This window comes from Sprattus sprattus (genome assembly GCF_963457725.1).
Source record: "Sprattus sprattus genome assembly, chromosome: 7".
In the NCBI taxonomy this organism is placed as follows: domain Eukaryota; kingdom Metazoa; phylum Chordata; class Actinopteri; order Clupeiformes; family Clupeidae; genus Sprattus; species Sprattus sprattus.
Genome location: NC_137926.1, coordinates 12,577,438 through 12,594,179, shown reverse-complemented (window position 1 = coordinate 12,594,179; position 16,742 = coordinate 12,577,438). Strand labels below are relative to the sequence as shown.

The window sequence follows — 16,742 nt, the reverse complement described above, 5'->3', positions numbered from 1 at the left end:
ATGCTAAAATGTTACATGTCTCAATTTCCCCCAGGACGAATGGTAGTTTTTGTTGGTTCGTTAGGTTTATGAAACCAGGGTGGATGTCTTCAAATTGGTTGTAATATGCATTTCTTATATTGTGGTACTTTGTACATTCCGTCAGAAAATGAGGCTCATTTTCAACAGCGTTCATGTTGCAGTGGACGCATAGTCTCCCTTCGGGAGCCACCCAGCATTGTCTGTGCCGCCCCTTCTCTACTGCATGACTATGGTCGCTGAGCCTGTACTTTGTTAATATAATTCTTCGTTTATCATTTTTTATTTGAATTAAGTATGGTGCCAATTTGTAGTCCTTTTTTAATGTTCTGTATACATTTAGCTTGCTGGACTCTTTCATTTGGTTCTTCCAGAAGTTAGTGTAATTTTCTATACTGCTTAGAATGGAATAGTTCGGGGTGGCTTTTGTTCAATGAGTCCAATTTGTTTTAAAATGTAGTTCCCCAAACTTCACTCCCATACAGTAATATAGGTTTCAGTATTGAATCAAAAAGTTTTAGCCAGAGTTTTATGGGGGGGGTTATATTTTAGTAGGGATTTCCTGAGCATGTAATAGGTTTTTCTTGCCTTTTCCGTTAGATCTGTTATTGCTCCATCAAAAAGTCCAGTTGAAGAAATCATTCGTCCCAAATAACAATATATTTTTCTACTTGTTCCAGTTATTCCTCGCCAATTGTGAAGCTGTTTTTATTATTGTGTGAGGAGTGTCTTTTTTGGAATACAATGATTTTTGATTTATCCAGGTTAATTGAAAGGGCCCATTGACAATATTCAGACTTTCCTGAAGCGCCTCTGCACTAGGGGAGAGTAGGAGGAGATCATCGGCAAAAAGCAGGCATTTATCTTTATGTAAAAGTTTAAGACCTGGGGATGAAGATCTTTAAAAAAAAATTGCCAAATCATTTATATATATATTGAATAAGATTGGACTTAAGCAACAGCCTTGTCAAACTCCTGTTGTGTGATATATATATAATATGTTAGCCTGAATTTTTACACAGCATTTATAGTTTTTATACATATCTTTGATGATGTCATACGTTTTGCCCCCAATTCCACTATCAATTAATTTCAACATAAGTCCGTCATGCCATACTGAGTCGAAAGCTTTGCTAAAGTCAATGAAGCAGCCAAATATTTGACCTTTTTTAACATTTTGTCCGTGTTCCTCTATGAGTGTGTGCAAGGTGTATATATGGTCAGTTGTTCTGTTGTTTTGAGAGAAGCCTATCTGGGATGAATGTATTATATTATTGTTCTGGATAAATGTTGTTATTCTGTTGTTCAGGATGCCACAGAATAATTTCCCTAAATTGCTGTCCTGTGAGATGCCTCTATAGTTATTAGGATTAAGTTTGTCACCTTTTTTATGAATTGGTGTTAATTGGTATGAATTCTCTCTCTCTCTCTCTCCCCTCCCTCCCTCTCTATCACTCCTTCTCTCCCTCTCTCTCTCCAGGGAGGCTGGGCGGTGATCAGACCCTGCAGCAGCTGAAGCTTCCTCTGGTGGATGACGTCACCTGCAGGCGGATCTACCCCCAGTCCAACTATAACATGCTGTGTGCCGGAGACCTGGAAGGGGGCAGGGACGCCTGTCAGGTAGGTGTGTGTGTGTGTGTGTGTGTGTGTGTGTGTGTGTGTGTGTGTGTGTGTGTGCGTGCGTATGTGTGTGTGTGTGTGTGTGTGTGTGTGTGTGTCTGTGTCTGTGTCTGTGTCTGTGTCTGTGTCTTTATCTGTGTGTGTGTGTGTGTGTGTTTGTCAGAATCAGAATCAGGTTTTATTGGCCAAGTAAGTTTGCACAAATAAGGAATTTGACTTGGTAAAGTGGCTCTCAGTGTGCTTACACAGAATATAATTTACATCACAACACAAAACAATACAAACAGTGCAACGGTCTAAGAACTCTAAAAAAGTATATAAAACAAGGAATGCCTATATACAGGAGCTGTTCATTTTAACACAACAATAGTTCAAAGAAGTGGAGAGTCCAAGAAGTGCAGGGATAAATATTTGACTGTATGAGTATGAAGGTTGAAATAAATAAATATGATTGCGGGTGTTTGTGTGTGTGTATGTGTGTGTGTGTGTGTGTGTGGAGCATAACTATGTGTTTCAGTGAATATCGAAATGTATGCGTTTCTATGAATGTTTGTTTATCTGTTTGTGTGTGTGTGTGTATCCTTAGAGTGAGAGAGTGTGTGTGTGTGTGTGGTTGTAGATAGAGTGTGTGAGTGAGAGTGTGTGTGTGTATGCGTCTGTAGTGTGTGTGTGTGTGTGTGTGTCGGTAGAGTGTGTGAGTGTGTGTGTGTGTGTGTGTAGAGTGTGTGAGTGTGAGTGTGTGAGTGTGAGTGTGTGAATGTATGTGGGAGCAGGATTCTATGTGAGAATGTGTTTTTTTTCAGTATGTTTTTTGTATCTATCTGTGTGTGTGTGTGTGTGCATGTCTGGGGTGTGTGTGTGTGTGTGGTGTGTGTGTCTGTGTTCGTGCGTGTCTGGTGTGCACGTGTGTGTGTGTGTGTGCGGTTTGTGTCTTTGTGTGCATGTGTGGTGTGTTTGTGTGTGTCTAGGGTGATTCTGGTGGCCCCCTGGTGTGTAGGTCGTTTGGGCAGTTCGTCCAGGTGGGGGTGGTGAGTTGGGGAAAAGGCTGTGCCAAGACCAACTACACTGGGGTCTACACGCGTGTGTACAACTACATAACCTTCATCGAGGACGCCATCCGCACCCACGGCTCCAGCTGAACCACAGCGTCATCTACTGGCCACGGCTCCAGCTGAACCACAGCGCCATCTGCTGGCCACGGCTCCAGCTGAACCACAGCGCCCTCTACTGGTCACACAGGGAGGAGAACTCCCCCTCTGCTTGACCTTTTTTGGCTTCTTCTTTCACTCGCTTCTCTTCAATAAAGTCTCTAGCATCAAACACGTATGTGTGTGTGTTTTAGTGTGTGAGAGTCTGTGCATGGTGTGACACTGTGACAGGTGCAGTGGATGTGTGTGTGTGTGTGTGAGTGAGTCTGTGCCTGGTCTGACACTGTGAGATGTGCAGTGTGTGTGTATGTGTGTGGGTGTGCACTGGATGTTGGACTAAATAGAAACACGTCCATCACTCACTCATTATTATTTTTATTATTATTTTAATGTGCACACACTATTACCAGTTGTCTCAGAAAAAACAACTATAGCTTTGCACAAGCAATCAATACAATAATCAATAGCTTTGCACAAGCAATCAATACAAGCTGGACAATGAGAGAAGACACGTTTACTGGTAGACAGGTCTGGGGGTAGGCTGACACCACCTCTGCAGACTTTATCACTAATCAATATGGCCATTACTGGATCAATAATCAATATGGCCATCACTGGATCAAAAGTCTATCAATAGTCTCCCAACACATCATCACATTACCTACAGTATTTGGCAAACACATACCAGGGCACACACAGTCACACTAGGGCACACACATTCACACACCAGGGCACACACACATTTAAACCCTGTGAGTGGGACACAGGACATGCTGACGAGGTTTCCGGTGAAATGTGTCCTCTGCCTTTAACCCATGCCATCCTGAGCTGTCCTTCCTCAGTAGGCAGCCTTTAACCCATCCTGAGCTGTCCTTCCTCAGTAGGCAGCCTTTAACCCATCATGAGCTGTCCTTCCTCAGTAGGCAGCCTTTAACCCATCCTGAGCTGTCCTTCCTCAGTAGGCAGCCTTTAAACCATCCTGAGCTGTCCTTCCTCAGTAGGCAGCCTTTATGGTGCCCAGGGACTGTAAAGAGCTGATTTCCACTCAATACGTATTCAAGTGCAAAGTTATCTATTAAACAAATGTGCAGGTAACACAGGCAGGTAAATCCAACTTATCACTCTAAGCATTAACTCTAGACTAAAGTATATCTCCCGTGATCTAATTTCCGGTGACATCACTCATATGGTCACATACACATGTACACATTATATGAGATCTCCCCTTTTCTGCTTCTTTCTTTCTATCAGAACAAAACAAGACAATTACATTTCCTGACTGAACATTCAAAAAATACTGCTTTCATTAAATCAGCAAGACACTGATATAACTTCAACTTATCAAACAATAACTCATTTTATCAATTAGATCATTAGAAACATTGGCTCATTTCACAGCTTCATTAAACTTTTCAATACACAGAACCAACACCCTTATTGTTTTCTCTTCGTTTTCTTCCCCCTCCCCACAGTCCAATTACTGAACAACATACAGCACAGTGTACATGTGACATTCTTTTTTTTTCCTTCTTCACAAATTCAGTCTTTCCTCAGGTTTACTCAGTCTGCCAGACCGGGTATGAAACAGTCCATTCTGTGGGTCTGGTGGTTTGACACTGGCTGTTGGTGAGGTAGTGTCAGTCGTAACTGGAGTGTCGGGCTGCTGTCCAGCAGCTCCCTGCTGTACTCCGTCTGGAGCTAAAGGGTGTGCAGCTCCAGCTTTTTCAGGAACATGTTGCAAGTGACGGCGGTTGCGTCGCAGGTGTTTCAATGACAAAGGAGCGAGGTGTGATGCCTTCTCCAGTGACTATGGCAGGTGTTTTCAGGACTTCTGATGGTCCAATTTCATGATGACTGGATCACCTGGTTTTAGTGATGGTAGGGGTCTGGCTCCATGGCGCTGATTAAAGTAGAATGCTTGTTTCGGTTTTCCATTGGATCCTTATTCCTGACTAATTCCAGATCAGGCCATCGAGGCTGAAGATTGGCCTCCAGAGTCGGAAGAGTTGTTTTGATCTTCCAGCCCATAAGCAGTTCTGCTGGGCTCACGCCTGTGGTGGCGCAAGGCTTTGACCTATAGCACAGAAGGGCGAGCAGAGGATCTTTCTGTTGTAGGATGCTCTTTGTGGTTTGTACTCCTCTCTCTTCATGTCCGTTCCCTTGGGGGTTGTGTGGACTAGAGGTGATGTGTGTAAAGTCAAACTGTCTTGCAAACTCTTGGCATGAGAACTGAGGCCCATTGTCTGAAACAACCTCATCTGGACAACCAAATCTTCCAAACAATGCTTTCAGCTTTAAAATCACCTGTGAAGCAGAAGTTGTTGGCAGGTGAAGTATGTCAAGGAACCTGGAGAAGTAGTCCGAGACAACAAGGTAGATGTGTTTTATGTTCACACAGGTCAATGGCAAGTCTCTTCCAGGGTCAATCAGGAAAAGGGGTTGAGATCAGGGGCTCCTTTCGCTGTGCAGGTTTCATCTCACGGCATACCTGACAAGACTGGACTGGATCTGTTTTTAATTTCAGATGAGACGCCGGGCCACCACACAGATTCATGGACCGCTCTCGGCACTTTGTCAGACCTTGATGTCCGTCATGTATTCCATCCAGGATGTCTGCTATCATGACATCAGGAATCACCATGCGGTTTCCTCTAATGACAACCCTGTTGTGTTCAGACAGTTCATTTCTGATGGGAAAGTACTCTTTAATCACTGCTGGAACATTGCCTATGTACTCAGGCCAACCTGAACTGAGGTACTATGACACTAACTGCAGACTGTAGTCAGCTGCTGTAGCGGTCTTTATGGCCATCAGTTTATGTGGAGAAGCTGGCATATTATGAACACTGGCTGCTATATGAATGAATTTTAGCTTTAGTTAGCCAATTAGCGGTAGTAGGTCAATTTAGCCTAGCTTTTGCGCTCTGCTTAAAATACATGATGTAGCTAGTAAACCACCCAACTAAACATGTAGATCGGTTTACAACTGCAGTGCTTCAGTGAAGTGAGTACAGTGGAAACATGCACCGTATTTAGTGGCATTGCTACAACACGAAACGTAGCCACGTCAATACAGCTGACAAGCTATGCTAGGTTGTTTGCCATGTTAGCACATGTGCTAATATTAGCTAGCTAACAGTGTATCCAGTGTCGACTGAAGAACTGTTGGAAGCGTCTGGTCCTGGAGCTCCTCCATGGAAGACAACTGGTGCGTTATGATCATGTTGTATTTTTATGAAATAAGCAGCATTAAGGCTATGCTTAGCTTGTTCACTGCATTCCATCTTGTGTTTGTTCGCGTCGTGTCTGCCTTGTACCGTCGACCTCGGCTTTCTTTAACCCTTCAATGTTGACCTTTCACCTACAGGAAAAGAAATATCTAACGTTATTTATCTTCCGTTGTTACGAACTTCGACTGTGCATGTTAAAGGTTAAACGTAGGGTGTCCAGCATGGTTCAGTGTTGACAGCTACGATTTCCACGCTACATTACCATAAAACGTGATATTTGACCACAGTAGTTTAGTCGATTTAATAGTTCCATATCGTCTACGCACTTGGCTAGCTGGCTAGCTACCAAGCTAACGAAGACACTTTTAAACAGATATCTAAATCTTTTTTTACCCTGTATCGCATGATCTAACGTTGCAGACTACAGACCGTCCACTTCATTATTTGTGACACCGAAGATGTCTCATAAAATTAATATTTCCGAACATGCTCTCAATTTCCTTCTTGTAGGCCTAATATGTCATTACAAAGCATAGTCTCCTTTGGTTCAAACGAATACGAAGCTAAAAAACACCGTCATTCTCATATGCATATGCCAAAGCCAATATCGATAGATACTGGCGGTGGGCATATTCATTAAGATTCTTGCACCATTTTTTTAGCACCACATGTTGTACTCTCGTTTTCTTAGCAGGGAATGCTCATTCAGCTGTTTGACCCATCAGATATAAGTATGATTTGTAGCTTTTTGTTAATAAATGACTACCAGTGGGCTGTATGTATTATTGTCTCGTAGGTCTTTGTGTTCCAGTTTCAACATTTTCATCATGGGCCTGTGAAGTGACAGCTTCGATGTGATTATCAGCATGGATGGAGAGACTCAGCAAATTCATCTGGTTTCAGGAGAAGGTGCATTGGGACTAGGACATCGCATTCAGGTTATAAACATAAGTTACATACGTACATAACAAAAGTCCATAATAAGCTATTAGAGGTCACTGCTGTGTAAACGTTCAAAGGAAGATTGATACACATTGATCATTACATCTGAGAAAGTAGTGTTGGAAACAAGCAATTGTACAGGATAATTTCACGCTCTTTGTGTGTGAGTTTCAATGATTTGTCCTTTTTAATTTGTATAGATTGTGACAGATCAACAGACAGGCCAAAAGATACAGATTGTTACAGCTTTGGAGCAGCTGTCTGCTGGGAAACAGCAATTCATCTTGGCCAATGCTGACTATTCTACAGCAGGAAAAGTGATACTAACCAAGCAAGAGTCTCCACAGGGTAAAGTCTTTCTTGCCACCCCCGATGGCAATCAGCTACTATTTACCGCCTCTGATTTAGCTGGACAACAAATACAGGTGAGGGGTCCACTTGCACTTCGCATATTTAACTATAAGTAACTTGCAAGGAATGAGGTATTAGCCTGTGAAACAGATTGATAAATATGATGATATGCAAGTAGCCTATAGAAGCTTTAAATGTCTAGAAGAAGGAAGCAAAATCTGCATGTCTGTGTTGTATTTTTGAACTGTGAATCAATAGTTGAAAACTAATTTTTAATACTACTTCTCCTCAGTTTGTGACCAAAGATGGTTTGGAGCAGTCACCCATCAAGTCTGTGGTCGAATACTGTGTGGTGTGTGGAGACAAAGCCTCGGGTAAAGCTGTTCTGGGCACTTTGATATGTGTGTCACTCCATGTGTTGCATGGCATAAGTCACAAACACAGAGATAACTTCCACACTGATTCTCTTATTACTGCTCTTTGTAGGACGACACTATGGCGCTGTGAGCTGTGAGGGCTGCAAAGGGTTCTTCAAGCGGAGCATTAGGAAGAGCCTCTTGTACTCATGCAGAGGGTCTGGAGACTGCGTAATTAACAAGCATCATCGTAACCGCTGTCAATATTGTCGACTACAGCGCTGCATAGCTGTCGGCATGAAGCAAGATTGTAAGAACAGAAGTCCATTATTTCTTAAATAATGCTAAGCTTTTTTTCCCTTTTGTTGGTTATTGTCATTGTAGCTAAAAGCCAAAATCTGTTTAATGTCAAGACCAAAGCCAAAGATAGAGGGGCCAGACATTGTAATTTTCTTTGGCCTAATGCAAGATTGGAATAATATTCTCACTTGGTATGTTGATAACACAAAGCAAGACTGACTAAAAGAGCCTGTACGTCACATGTATGAGCAGGCAACCCTGATATCAAAAGCCTGTACGTCACATATATGAGTGCCCACCCCTGATATCAATACAAAGTACAGAGAGTAAGGAATGGAAAGCAAAGTAAACAGCTGAGCAAGTATAAAGTTCATTTACAACTATTGCCCAGCTAAGCCTGCCAGAACAATGCCTTTGAGGGCGTATAATGGATTTTTATTTGTGGACGTTTTCAACCGAGGATATATGGGCCATTCTACCGAATTCGTGTAATATGCAGTCCCTCAACAATAAAAACTATTTACAAAACAATTAGGTATTTAGGCATAGATGTTTAATTAGAAAATGTTATGGTCTATATAAGCCCAATGCATTACATGAGATAGTGATAAGCTAAATATATACAAAATCATCATTTATAGGGTACTTTCTATTGGGAAGTAGCTGTCCCCAACCCTGACATCTAAATTTCAATGCCTTTAAATAACACTTTTCAATTTTTTAAGATTTTTTTCAAGGATTTCATTTCAAAGATCTTTATGATTGGGTTGAAACAGAACTTGGAATATTTAGATTTATTGTGGGTTTAATTTTTAAATCAATTTACTATACTCAAAAAATCATGTCCCTAGTTTTCATGTCACTACCGAAACACAAGAGTTTTAGTCCGTTGGCTGAGCCTGTGTTTTAGCCACGACTCTGCATTTTTGACCATGCAGTGACATTGCATCTCTGTCCCTCATGGTTGAATGGTAAGTGGCTAAATCCCATAGTTTTTATATAAATGTGTTCCAAAGTCTGAAAATCGACGTGTAACCTTAAGAATTGTCACTACCGAAACGCATGTTTTCTTCAATTAAGTAAACCTTTTGGGGTTTCATGGAAAATCTTATGTTTGTATGTGTGTTCACCTCTTCAAAGATGTGTTTGCAAGCCGTGTGCGTGCTATAATTCTTTATTTATGCTTAAAGTTAGCTAGAATTGTCACTACCGAAACAGTCACTACCGAAACATATGGTAGTGACCAGATGATTTCGGTAGTGACAAAATGAAATGGTAAGTAGTTCAATCCCATAATTTTTAAATAAATGTGTTATGTGGACTAAAGGGCGGCCCAGAGCACCTTTTGGATGATTTTGGGAGAGAAATTAACATCCATCCAACAGTGCAGTCACTACCGAAACAGTGCAGTCACTACCGAAACAGATAAATTGAACTTGAAAATTTGGTAAAAACTTCATTTCTATGGATTTCATTGTGAAAACCTTCAAGAAATATTTGTAAAAATACTCTTCAGAGAAGGGAAGGAAACACAATCTGAACAGGTCAATAATAATACTTTTTTACTATAGTAAATGTGATGTTTCGGTAGTGACAATTTTTGGAAGAGGAAAAACATTCCAACACATTCTGAAAATACAATATAAAACTTGACTGTTCTTTTACTAGATATGTGTACTTTAGATATGGTACAATATACATACGGACCAAGTTTTGGGAATAAACCATAAAAAAATTCAAAATATATCCGACATGACTGCATCAATTCGGTAGAATGGCCCATATAACAATGTAACTTTTCACGCAAAGCGCGCCGTACCATAGGAATCAATGCATTTTCGAGCGTCCCGTTTTAAAAAAAAAAGCTCATGTGTATTCGAACCCTGAGTTGTGTGATGTTTTGATAAAGCGCAAGCACGCAAGATCAGTTTCATGATAAGTCCAGTTTGAACGTGCTGACAGCTCACCTGTCGATTGTGTGCTCCTCCCTTTTCCTCCAGATCCGTCTGATTTTGTTTCGGATGCTTCAGGTTGCCGCTGTACTTTTGCTGTGCCATGTAGAGTCCTCCACCTTTTCTCAAATCTCACCCAATGTTGAAATTATTGTTCACAAAGTAGAATTCATAGTAGTTAGAAATAACATGTTTACTATACTTTATTGTTATTCACAAGTTGGAACCAGGATCCTCCTTCCGAGGGGTTAAAATAAGATTTTTGCATTCCTCAAAAAAAAAAGGATAAACTAAGAGGATGAATGTTTGAGCCAGCTTGAGGTCAGGGCAAATCAGGACCAGTGTGTGCTAGGCCTGTGATCTGACAGATTGGATCATTTACTCAAAAGCATATAAAAACAAATACAAAACAAATTGTTCTATGTTACGTCCTTTTTCATTGTATCAGAACTCGCTGTGTGATTTCTTGCACAAATTTGTCTCTGTTATAGTAAGCTGTACGTACTCAGATTTATTGCTTGAATCATGTGTGGATGTGGACTTCAAATCATGCAGCTGTTCAGTGTGAGAGGAAGCCAGTGGAGGTATGCAGAGAGAGGCCCAACAACTGCGCGGCATCCACAGAGAAAATCTACATCCGGAAGAACCTCTGTAGCCCACTGACTGCGATGCCCACCTTTGTGACCAACAAAGAAGCAGCAAAGTACGGAGGGGGGGGGGGGGGGGGGGGAAACTGCAACTCTGTTTCTATTTGTGTTCTTGCAAGATTGCTAATAGGATTTGTTTGTTATTTGGCTTTCTTTTTTACAGGTCCTCAGGTTTACTTGAGTCTAGCATGCTACTAAACATTCAGCAACCTTTTCCCAAAGTGGAAAACACAGTCCTGCTCCCTGCATCTCCTGAAATGGTGAGCTTAATCTTAGCTGACATTTTGATTGTAAATTATTGTGAAATGTACAGCTGTTGTGGATGTGTATTGTTCCTAAAAGATTAACTGCTCTTATTTACACCACACTCACACTCAAATGCAGTCCGTCCAATTCTTGCCAGTGCCATTGAGCATAAGAAAAACATTTAAACATATGAATTGTCACAGGAAAGTGTAAACAATCCTTCTAGCAATTGTGGCATTTGTGGCTGTGTGTTACATGCATCCGTTTAGAATGTTTTAGGTTTATTTTGGAATGTTTCGGTTTATGACTTTGGACTTGGATTTCTCTCCAGAATGAGCAGTCCCAGGATGACTTGAGCACTCTAGCTCACGTAGTCACATCTCTGGACCACCTGAACAAGGCCAGAGAGATGAGCGATGGGGGCCAGAACATGCTGGCCACAGAGATGCACAGCAATGAAGACAGCACCACAGCTGAAGTTCAGGTGGATAATGAACAAAGTGCAAGTGACATTACAAGGTGAGTGAAATCACTATTTTCTGTCCAGATACTTGTGGTGAAAATATGGTGTTTTTTTTTTTTCAAATCCTATATTTAAGGTCTCTGCAATTTCTTTCACTTAATCATTACCCCTCTGATTCCTGAGATTGGTCTGGTGACCATTTGGTTACAAGTTTGCTGCCTCAAGATGGCTTCTGTGGTTTCTAGGCCACCACCAGGAGCACTTGGGAAATATAAGCTCCTCAGTGCAAATCTCTAAATAGCCCAACGTATACATACACAAATCCTTTAGTATTTCACTGCTCTGTATTTCTGTGCCAGGGCACTGGACACCCTGGCAAAGGCTCTGAACCCTAGAGACGGCCCCGCCCATGAGTCCCTGGAGGCGACCATGCAGCTGGTGTCAGGAGATCAATCTGGCAGCATCATAGAGCTGGAGGGCCCACTGCTCTCAGACAGCAATGTCCCCTTCAAGGTGAGAGAGAGGGAGAGGAGGAAGGAGCAGTTTTTTTTTTTTTGTTGACTCTGGGGGTGTTCTAGTCTTCATTGAGACGGAACGGTAGAAATGCAACAAGAAACAACCTCAGGTCTGACTTGAACCAGGGTAGTCATGGTTACTCAGGCCTGTATATGGTGCTGGTTGTTGATGCTACTGCTTAACCAAAGCTTCCCCTCAGGATGGGCAATGTTCACGACTCGCCTGCCCACAGAGTTGGTAATGAGATTTGCTACTTGGACCTGTAGTTTTTTTCAGTAATAAAGGTTTGCATTCAGTAGAAAGCCCACACAAGGCTTCGGCCTTTTTCCACAGCTTTAATACACTGGGAGCCCACAGTTCAGCACAAACATGCCATTAACGTCATGCCCCAGGGAGATGATTTGAGTAATCCTGCCCACCTGTTGCCTTAAATGAACACAAAGATGAATGAGGAAGATTGACCTTGGCTCTTTCAAGGTGCATTCTGCCGGTTTGAAATTATAGCTGATCTTCCTTAGTTTTATCTCTCTCTAGCTGATGATGCCCTCGCCCACGCCTGAGTGCCTCAACGTGAACTACATCTGTGAGTCAGCCTCCCGCCTCCTCTTCCTCTCCGTGCACTGGGCACGCTCCATACCTGCCTTCCAACTTTTAGGGTGAGTCTGGCCTGTGCTGTATGAGAGTTGACAAGACATCAAATCTTTATCTGCATCTTCTCTCTGCGTTTTTCACTGCTGACTCCTGTGCATTTTTGTGTGTGTAAACACTTCGTAACTGCTTAGGTAGATAGCAGTAATCAGAAAATGGGTAAGGGATATTTATCATGCTCGTTCTCATCCGTGTTCCCCCCTCGCGGCGCAGTGGATACGACAATGAAATCAACTTGATGAAGGCTTGCTGGAACGAGCTGTTCGCTCTTGGCCTGGCTCAGTGTTCCAGTGTGATGAACGTGGCCACAATCCTGGAAGCCATCATCAATCATCTTCAGACCAGTCTACAGGAAGGTGAGCACCATCCTCTTTACTTCACCACTGATCAGAAAAGTGATCTTAATAATGTATTAGTCATATATGGTATGTGGTAACATGGTTACATAAATGGTAACATAGTATGTTGCATATTTGTAACATGTAACACATTGTATTACCATTGATACCTAAACCCTGTCCACTCCATTTAGGTTTGTACTGTACATAGATAATATATGTATTTACCTGCAGATATTGGGAAGTTCGTTACATAAAAGCTCTCCTTAAGACCTTCCTTAGTCTTCTGGAGCCTACAGGGATTGACGGATGTTTGGTTCTCCCCTCTTAGAAAAAGTCTCTGCCGAAAGGATCAAGCTGGTGATGGAGCACATCTGGAGAATGCAGGAGTTTTGCAACAGCATGTCCAAACTCTCCCCAGATGTGTACGAGTACGCCTACCTGAAAGCAGTCGTCCTCTTCAGCCCCGGTGAGGCGGGAAACACAAGAGCGCATGTGTGATGGTTGTAGGAGGAATGGTCAAAAAATAGATAGAGTATAATTACCTATGCATTACATAATAATTTGACAAGGGTGAGCTCAAAGTTTGCTGCATACTATAGTGTCCATATGGGGGGGGGGGGGGGATAGAGCATGTGTGTAAAGCCAAACACTTGTGCCTTTCAGATCACCCTGGCATAGACAACACGTTGCAGATTGAGCGGTTCCAGGACAAAGCCATGATGGAGCTTCAGGACTATGTGACGAGGACCTATCCTGAGGACACATACAGGTCGGACATGCCCATTCCTCTCACTCTCTCAGAAATATCACTAGAAAAGAAAGACACATATTTGTCATCATAAACGGTCTGGTTTAAGTTTTGCATAGCAATATATGCATTCAATGACAAATAACACAAGGTGACTTTTAAAAATGAATTGAAGAGATTTTGCTAAGAGCACCATTCTCCAAAATGAAGAAGCATGCCTGGTGCGTCTTGGCACCTGTCACCCGTCATGTGGGCTGCAGTTGAAAAAAGGTCCACATATGTCAGCAGCTATCATGTAGCACTTGACTGAGCACTGCAGTGACTACAGGGCTTTACATTTAAATGAGAGCCTGCCAAATGGCATGCACTTTCAGCCATACTTGACAGTTCCAACTGACTCCTTCCTGCACAGATTGCACAACAAATCGCAATCCAAGTCTGTTAGCACAAGGCCTCCTTTTCTTTCACTGTCTTTAGCTTGTTCAGGCTGTCTCGTTGCATTCACGTTGTTGTTCTCCCCGTCTTCCAGGCTGCCCAAGCTGCTCATGCGTCTCCCAGCTCTCCGACTGATGAGCGCGGCCATCACAGAGGAGCTCTTCTTCGCCGGTCTCATCGGCAACGTGCAGATCGATAGCATCATCCCCTACATCCTTAAGATGGAGTCCACCGACTACAACAGCCAGGTGGTCACTGTGACCGTCTGATTCAGTGAAGTGCACTGTCTTGGCTGCAGTGCTGATCACAGACCGTATGAGCAAGATTGCCACCTTCTACGCCACCTGAAGGTCCTCCTACCTTCAGCTGTTAGTACTGTGGATGGGGTTCGTTTCTGCTTTTCAAGAGGAGAGACAACAGGCTTGGAGAAGTGATCATCCTTTATAAGACAAACAAGTGCTGCCCAACATGAGGTCCGATGGAATTGACATAATGATGACTAGACCTGTGTAGGCTTTGATAAAAAACATTTACTCATGACAACAGATATACCCAGGAACATAATGGCACCTGTATGGAAAGGTAGCATAAAGCCAAACCTAATGGTGAATATTCAACAGCTGTTTCTCTATTGGTAGTTTCATCATTTGATTTATAATCACAAATCAAACGCATCTAAGAAGAACATTTCCTTAACCAGGCAAATCCTTGCTTTGTGTTTAAATTACAAATTACAATTAGTGTCAATAATATAATATAATAATAGGAATTACAATAAAATCACCACTCATAAAAATAATCTGCACAGATGGGAACCCTCTACTGAAGGGGCGAGCCAGCATACCAGTAGTTGTGTGGTCAGTATGAGTCCGAATTTCTTGGGCTTGGAGACTTTCAGCTGACTAGTGTAAACAGACAAACACCGAGCAGTGCCCACAGAAAACATACTCCACAAGTAGACATATATTTCTTTTTCACACGATTGGCAATGAACGTTTCAGCAACTGTCGTATATTCAATGAGCATTTTTTGAATCCGTATTTTATTCTTAGCATTTTTTTATGAGTAAGGTGTAGACGTTTTCCTGTTTTGATATTAGTTGCGTAATTTTGGGACATTTAAGTTTTGTACACTCTTTTAACGTTAGCTCTGAGGGCACCAGACCACATGGTACCTGCCATTTTGCAGTTCTAGCCCAACTCTGTCCTCTCGCTTTACTTCCTTCTGTGTCCAGCCTTGCTGATCGTAGCCTGCCACAACCCGCCAAAATAGTTTCATGTAACTAATGCAAGCCTAAGGGGCAAATGTGATATTGTAACTTCCCTTCCTGCTTTGAAGGGATGACTACTGATGAATTACTTTTTTCTATGTGTTATACGTAAATATGTATAAATTTGTACATAAATTATTAAAAGTGACAGACCATCACGAGGCCCTTCTTAAAGCAAAGCCATTGTATTGTGTTGGTTGGTTAAATAGAAATTCTTGTAGCTTTAATCATTTTCAGCTTTCAACACCCATTTACATGTTCTTAAGGAAATCTTTTTTTACTGAGACTTAAAAGTGTTTTATACGGCTTACTGAAGCATTTTGGTATTCTTTAAATTAATTTTAGCATCTCTTAAAGTTACAATCAGTTCCCTTGCTCTACCTCTAATAGATCAAGCATCTGCTTTTTGGCACTGAATGCTGTGGTTATCATTATGGGCCGAAAAAAAACATCAAGACTGCAAAACTGCAACTATGAATTTCTAGTCATGTAGTGTTCGTCTCAGAATGAACTTTCAGAGTGATATGGTTGTGATTATGTAATAAACTCCTGGTGTCATGAGTATCAGGAACATGTTACACGTTCTTCAGCTTCAAAGTGGTCTGTTTTTTCCCCCCTGCAAGTTAAATTTCCTTAATTGTAATGAGAAAAGGTAAAAGCACACTGAGAAAAGAAGGCAACAATATGTGCTACGTACAATGTAATATTGTTCAAATGGAAAAAGGAGAGCGGAAGAAGAACAATGACTTGCCAATTAACTACTTACTATGAAGGTAAAGAAACAAGAAAAGCAAGGCTCCTCAAAGGGTTGTAATAGCAAGCACCCATTAGGAGGTTTTCACAATAATGTTGTTTGGATCTGGAGTCCTTGAAGGAATGAGAGGTAGCTGACCTAAATACATTTGAAATGTTGAGCAAAAATAGCATCAGCAGAATATTACATTTTCACCCAAACCTGTGTTAAATAATACAGCATATTGTTAAAAAAACATATGAAGTGTTTTGGCGGAAACTTTATTCAGCATTCATTTATTGGTTGTTTCAGACACTTAAATCTATCAAAATGCCAGTAGCCTACAGAACTCAGGTAAACTCAGCTCAGCACGCTCCATTGAAATGTCAAATGCCAGAACCATTAAAAGTATTCCTGCTCAACCTATGCATACTTGCACAATTTAAAGCATAGTGACAAGTTGACAACTGTCTAGTGGATTGCTGCACAGCTATAGTTTCTTTCACAAAAGGGGTTATTAATCCCTTTTTGTTTTTTCTGTACCCTGTCAAACATGATACATCCAACACGCATAAACATGTAACTTAACAGGCAATAGACCAGTGAGTAATAGTGTTAGCATCTCTCCCAGGAACATACAAGTAAAACTTAACAGAGCATTTTCAGGAGGCTTCAAATATGGAAATAGTCAAACCTCATTCTAAGTTTAATTATCTAGTTTAGCCACAAACTAAGTTTGGCTTGCTTTGTTACTTTGAAGAGATGATCAGTCTGTCAT

The 16,742-nt window shown here is 41.6% G+C and overlaps 2 protein-coding genes across 4 annotated transcripts in view; both read left to right on the top strand.

The window, feature by feature from the left end:
- LOC308368204 (tryptase-2-like) overlaps positions 1 to 2,862 on the top strand; it is a gene marked incomplete at its 5' end in the record, with an annotated part of 5,021 nt that extends 2,159 nt beyond the window's left edge. The window contains 2 exons of the mRNA XM_080842312.1: positions 1,499 to 1,638; positions 2,607 to 2,862. Coding sequence (XP_080698438.1) covers positions 1,499 to 1,638; positions 2,607 to 2,777 — 311 coding nt within the window. The 3' untranslated portion in view covers positions 2,778 to 2,862. The remainder of the gene's footprint in view (positions 1 to 1,498; positions 1,639 to 2,606) is intronic.
- Positions 2,863 to 4,369: 1,507 nt separating this feature from the next.
- LOC308368119 (nuclear receptor subfamily 2 group C member 1-like) lies at positions 4,370 to 15,758 on the top strand. 3 transcript variants are annotated; one of them, XM_080842197.1, is made up of 14 exons: positions 4,370 to 5,994; positions 6,813 to 6,925; positions 7,159 to 7,383; positions 7,602 to 7,683; positions 7,796 to 7,975; positions 10,473 to 10,620; positions 10,728 to 10,824; positions 11,142 to 11,329; positions 11,633 to 11,786; positions 12,324 to 12,445; positions 12,651 to 12,793; positions 13,107 to 13,244; positions 13,442 to 13,547; positions 14,056 to 15,758. In XM_080842197.1, exons 2-14 carry the CDS (start codon positions 6,887 to 6,889, stop codon positions 14,228 to 14,230), a joined length of 1,797 nt encoding a protein of 598 aa, XP_080698323.1. In that variant the 5' UTR covers positions 4,370 to 5,994; positions 6,813 to 6,886; the 3' UTR covers positions 14,231 to 15,758. The 3 variants fall into 3 exon arrangements, with proteins under 3 accessions (XP_080698323.1, XP_080698321.1, XP_080698322.1); XM_080842195.1 differs by having other exon boundaries at positions 6,813 to 6,954; XM_080842196.1 differs by lacking the exon at positions 4,370 to 5,994 and having other exon boundaries at positions 6,243 to 6,954.
- Positions 15,759 to 16,742: the final 984 nt, after the last annotated feature.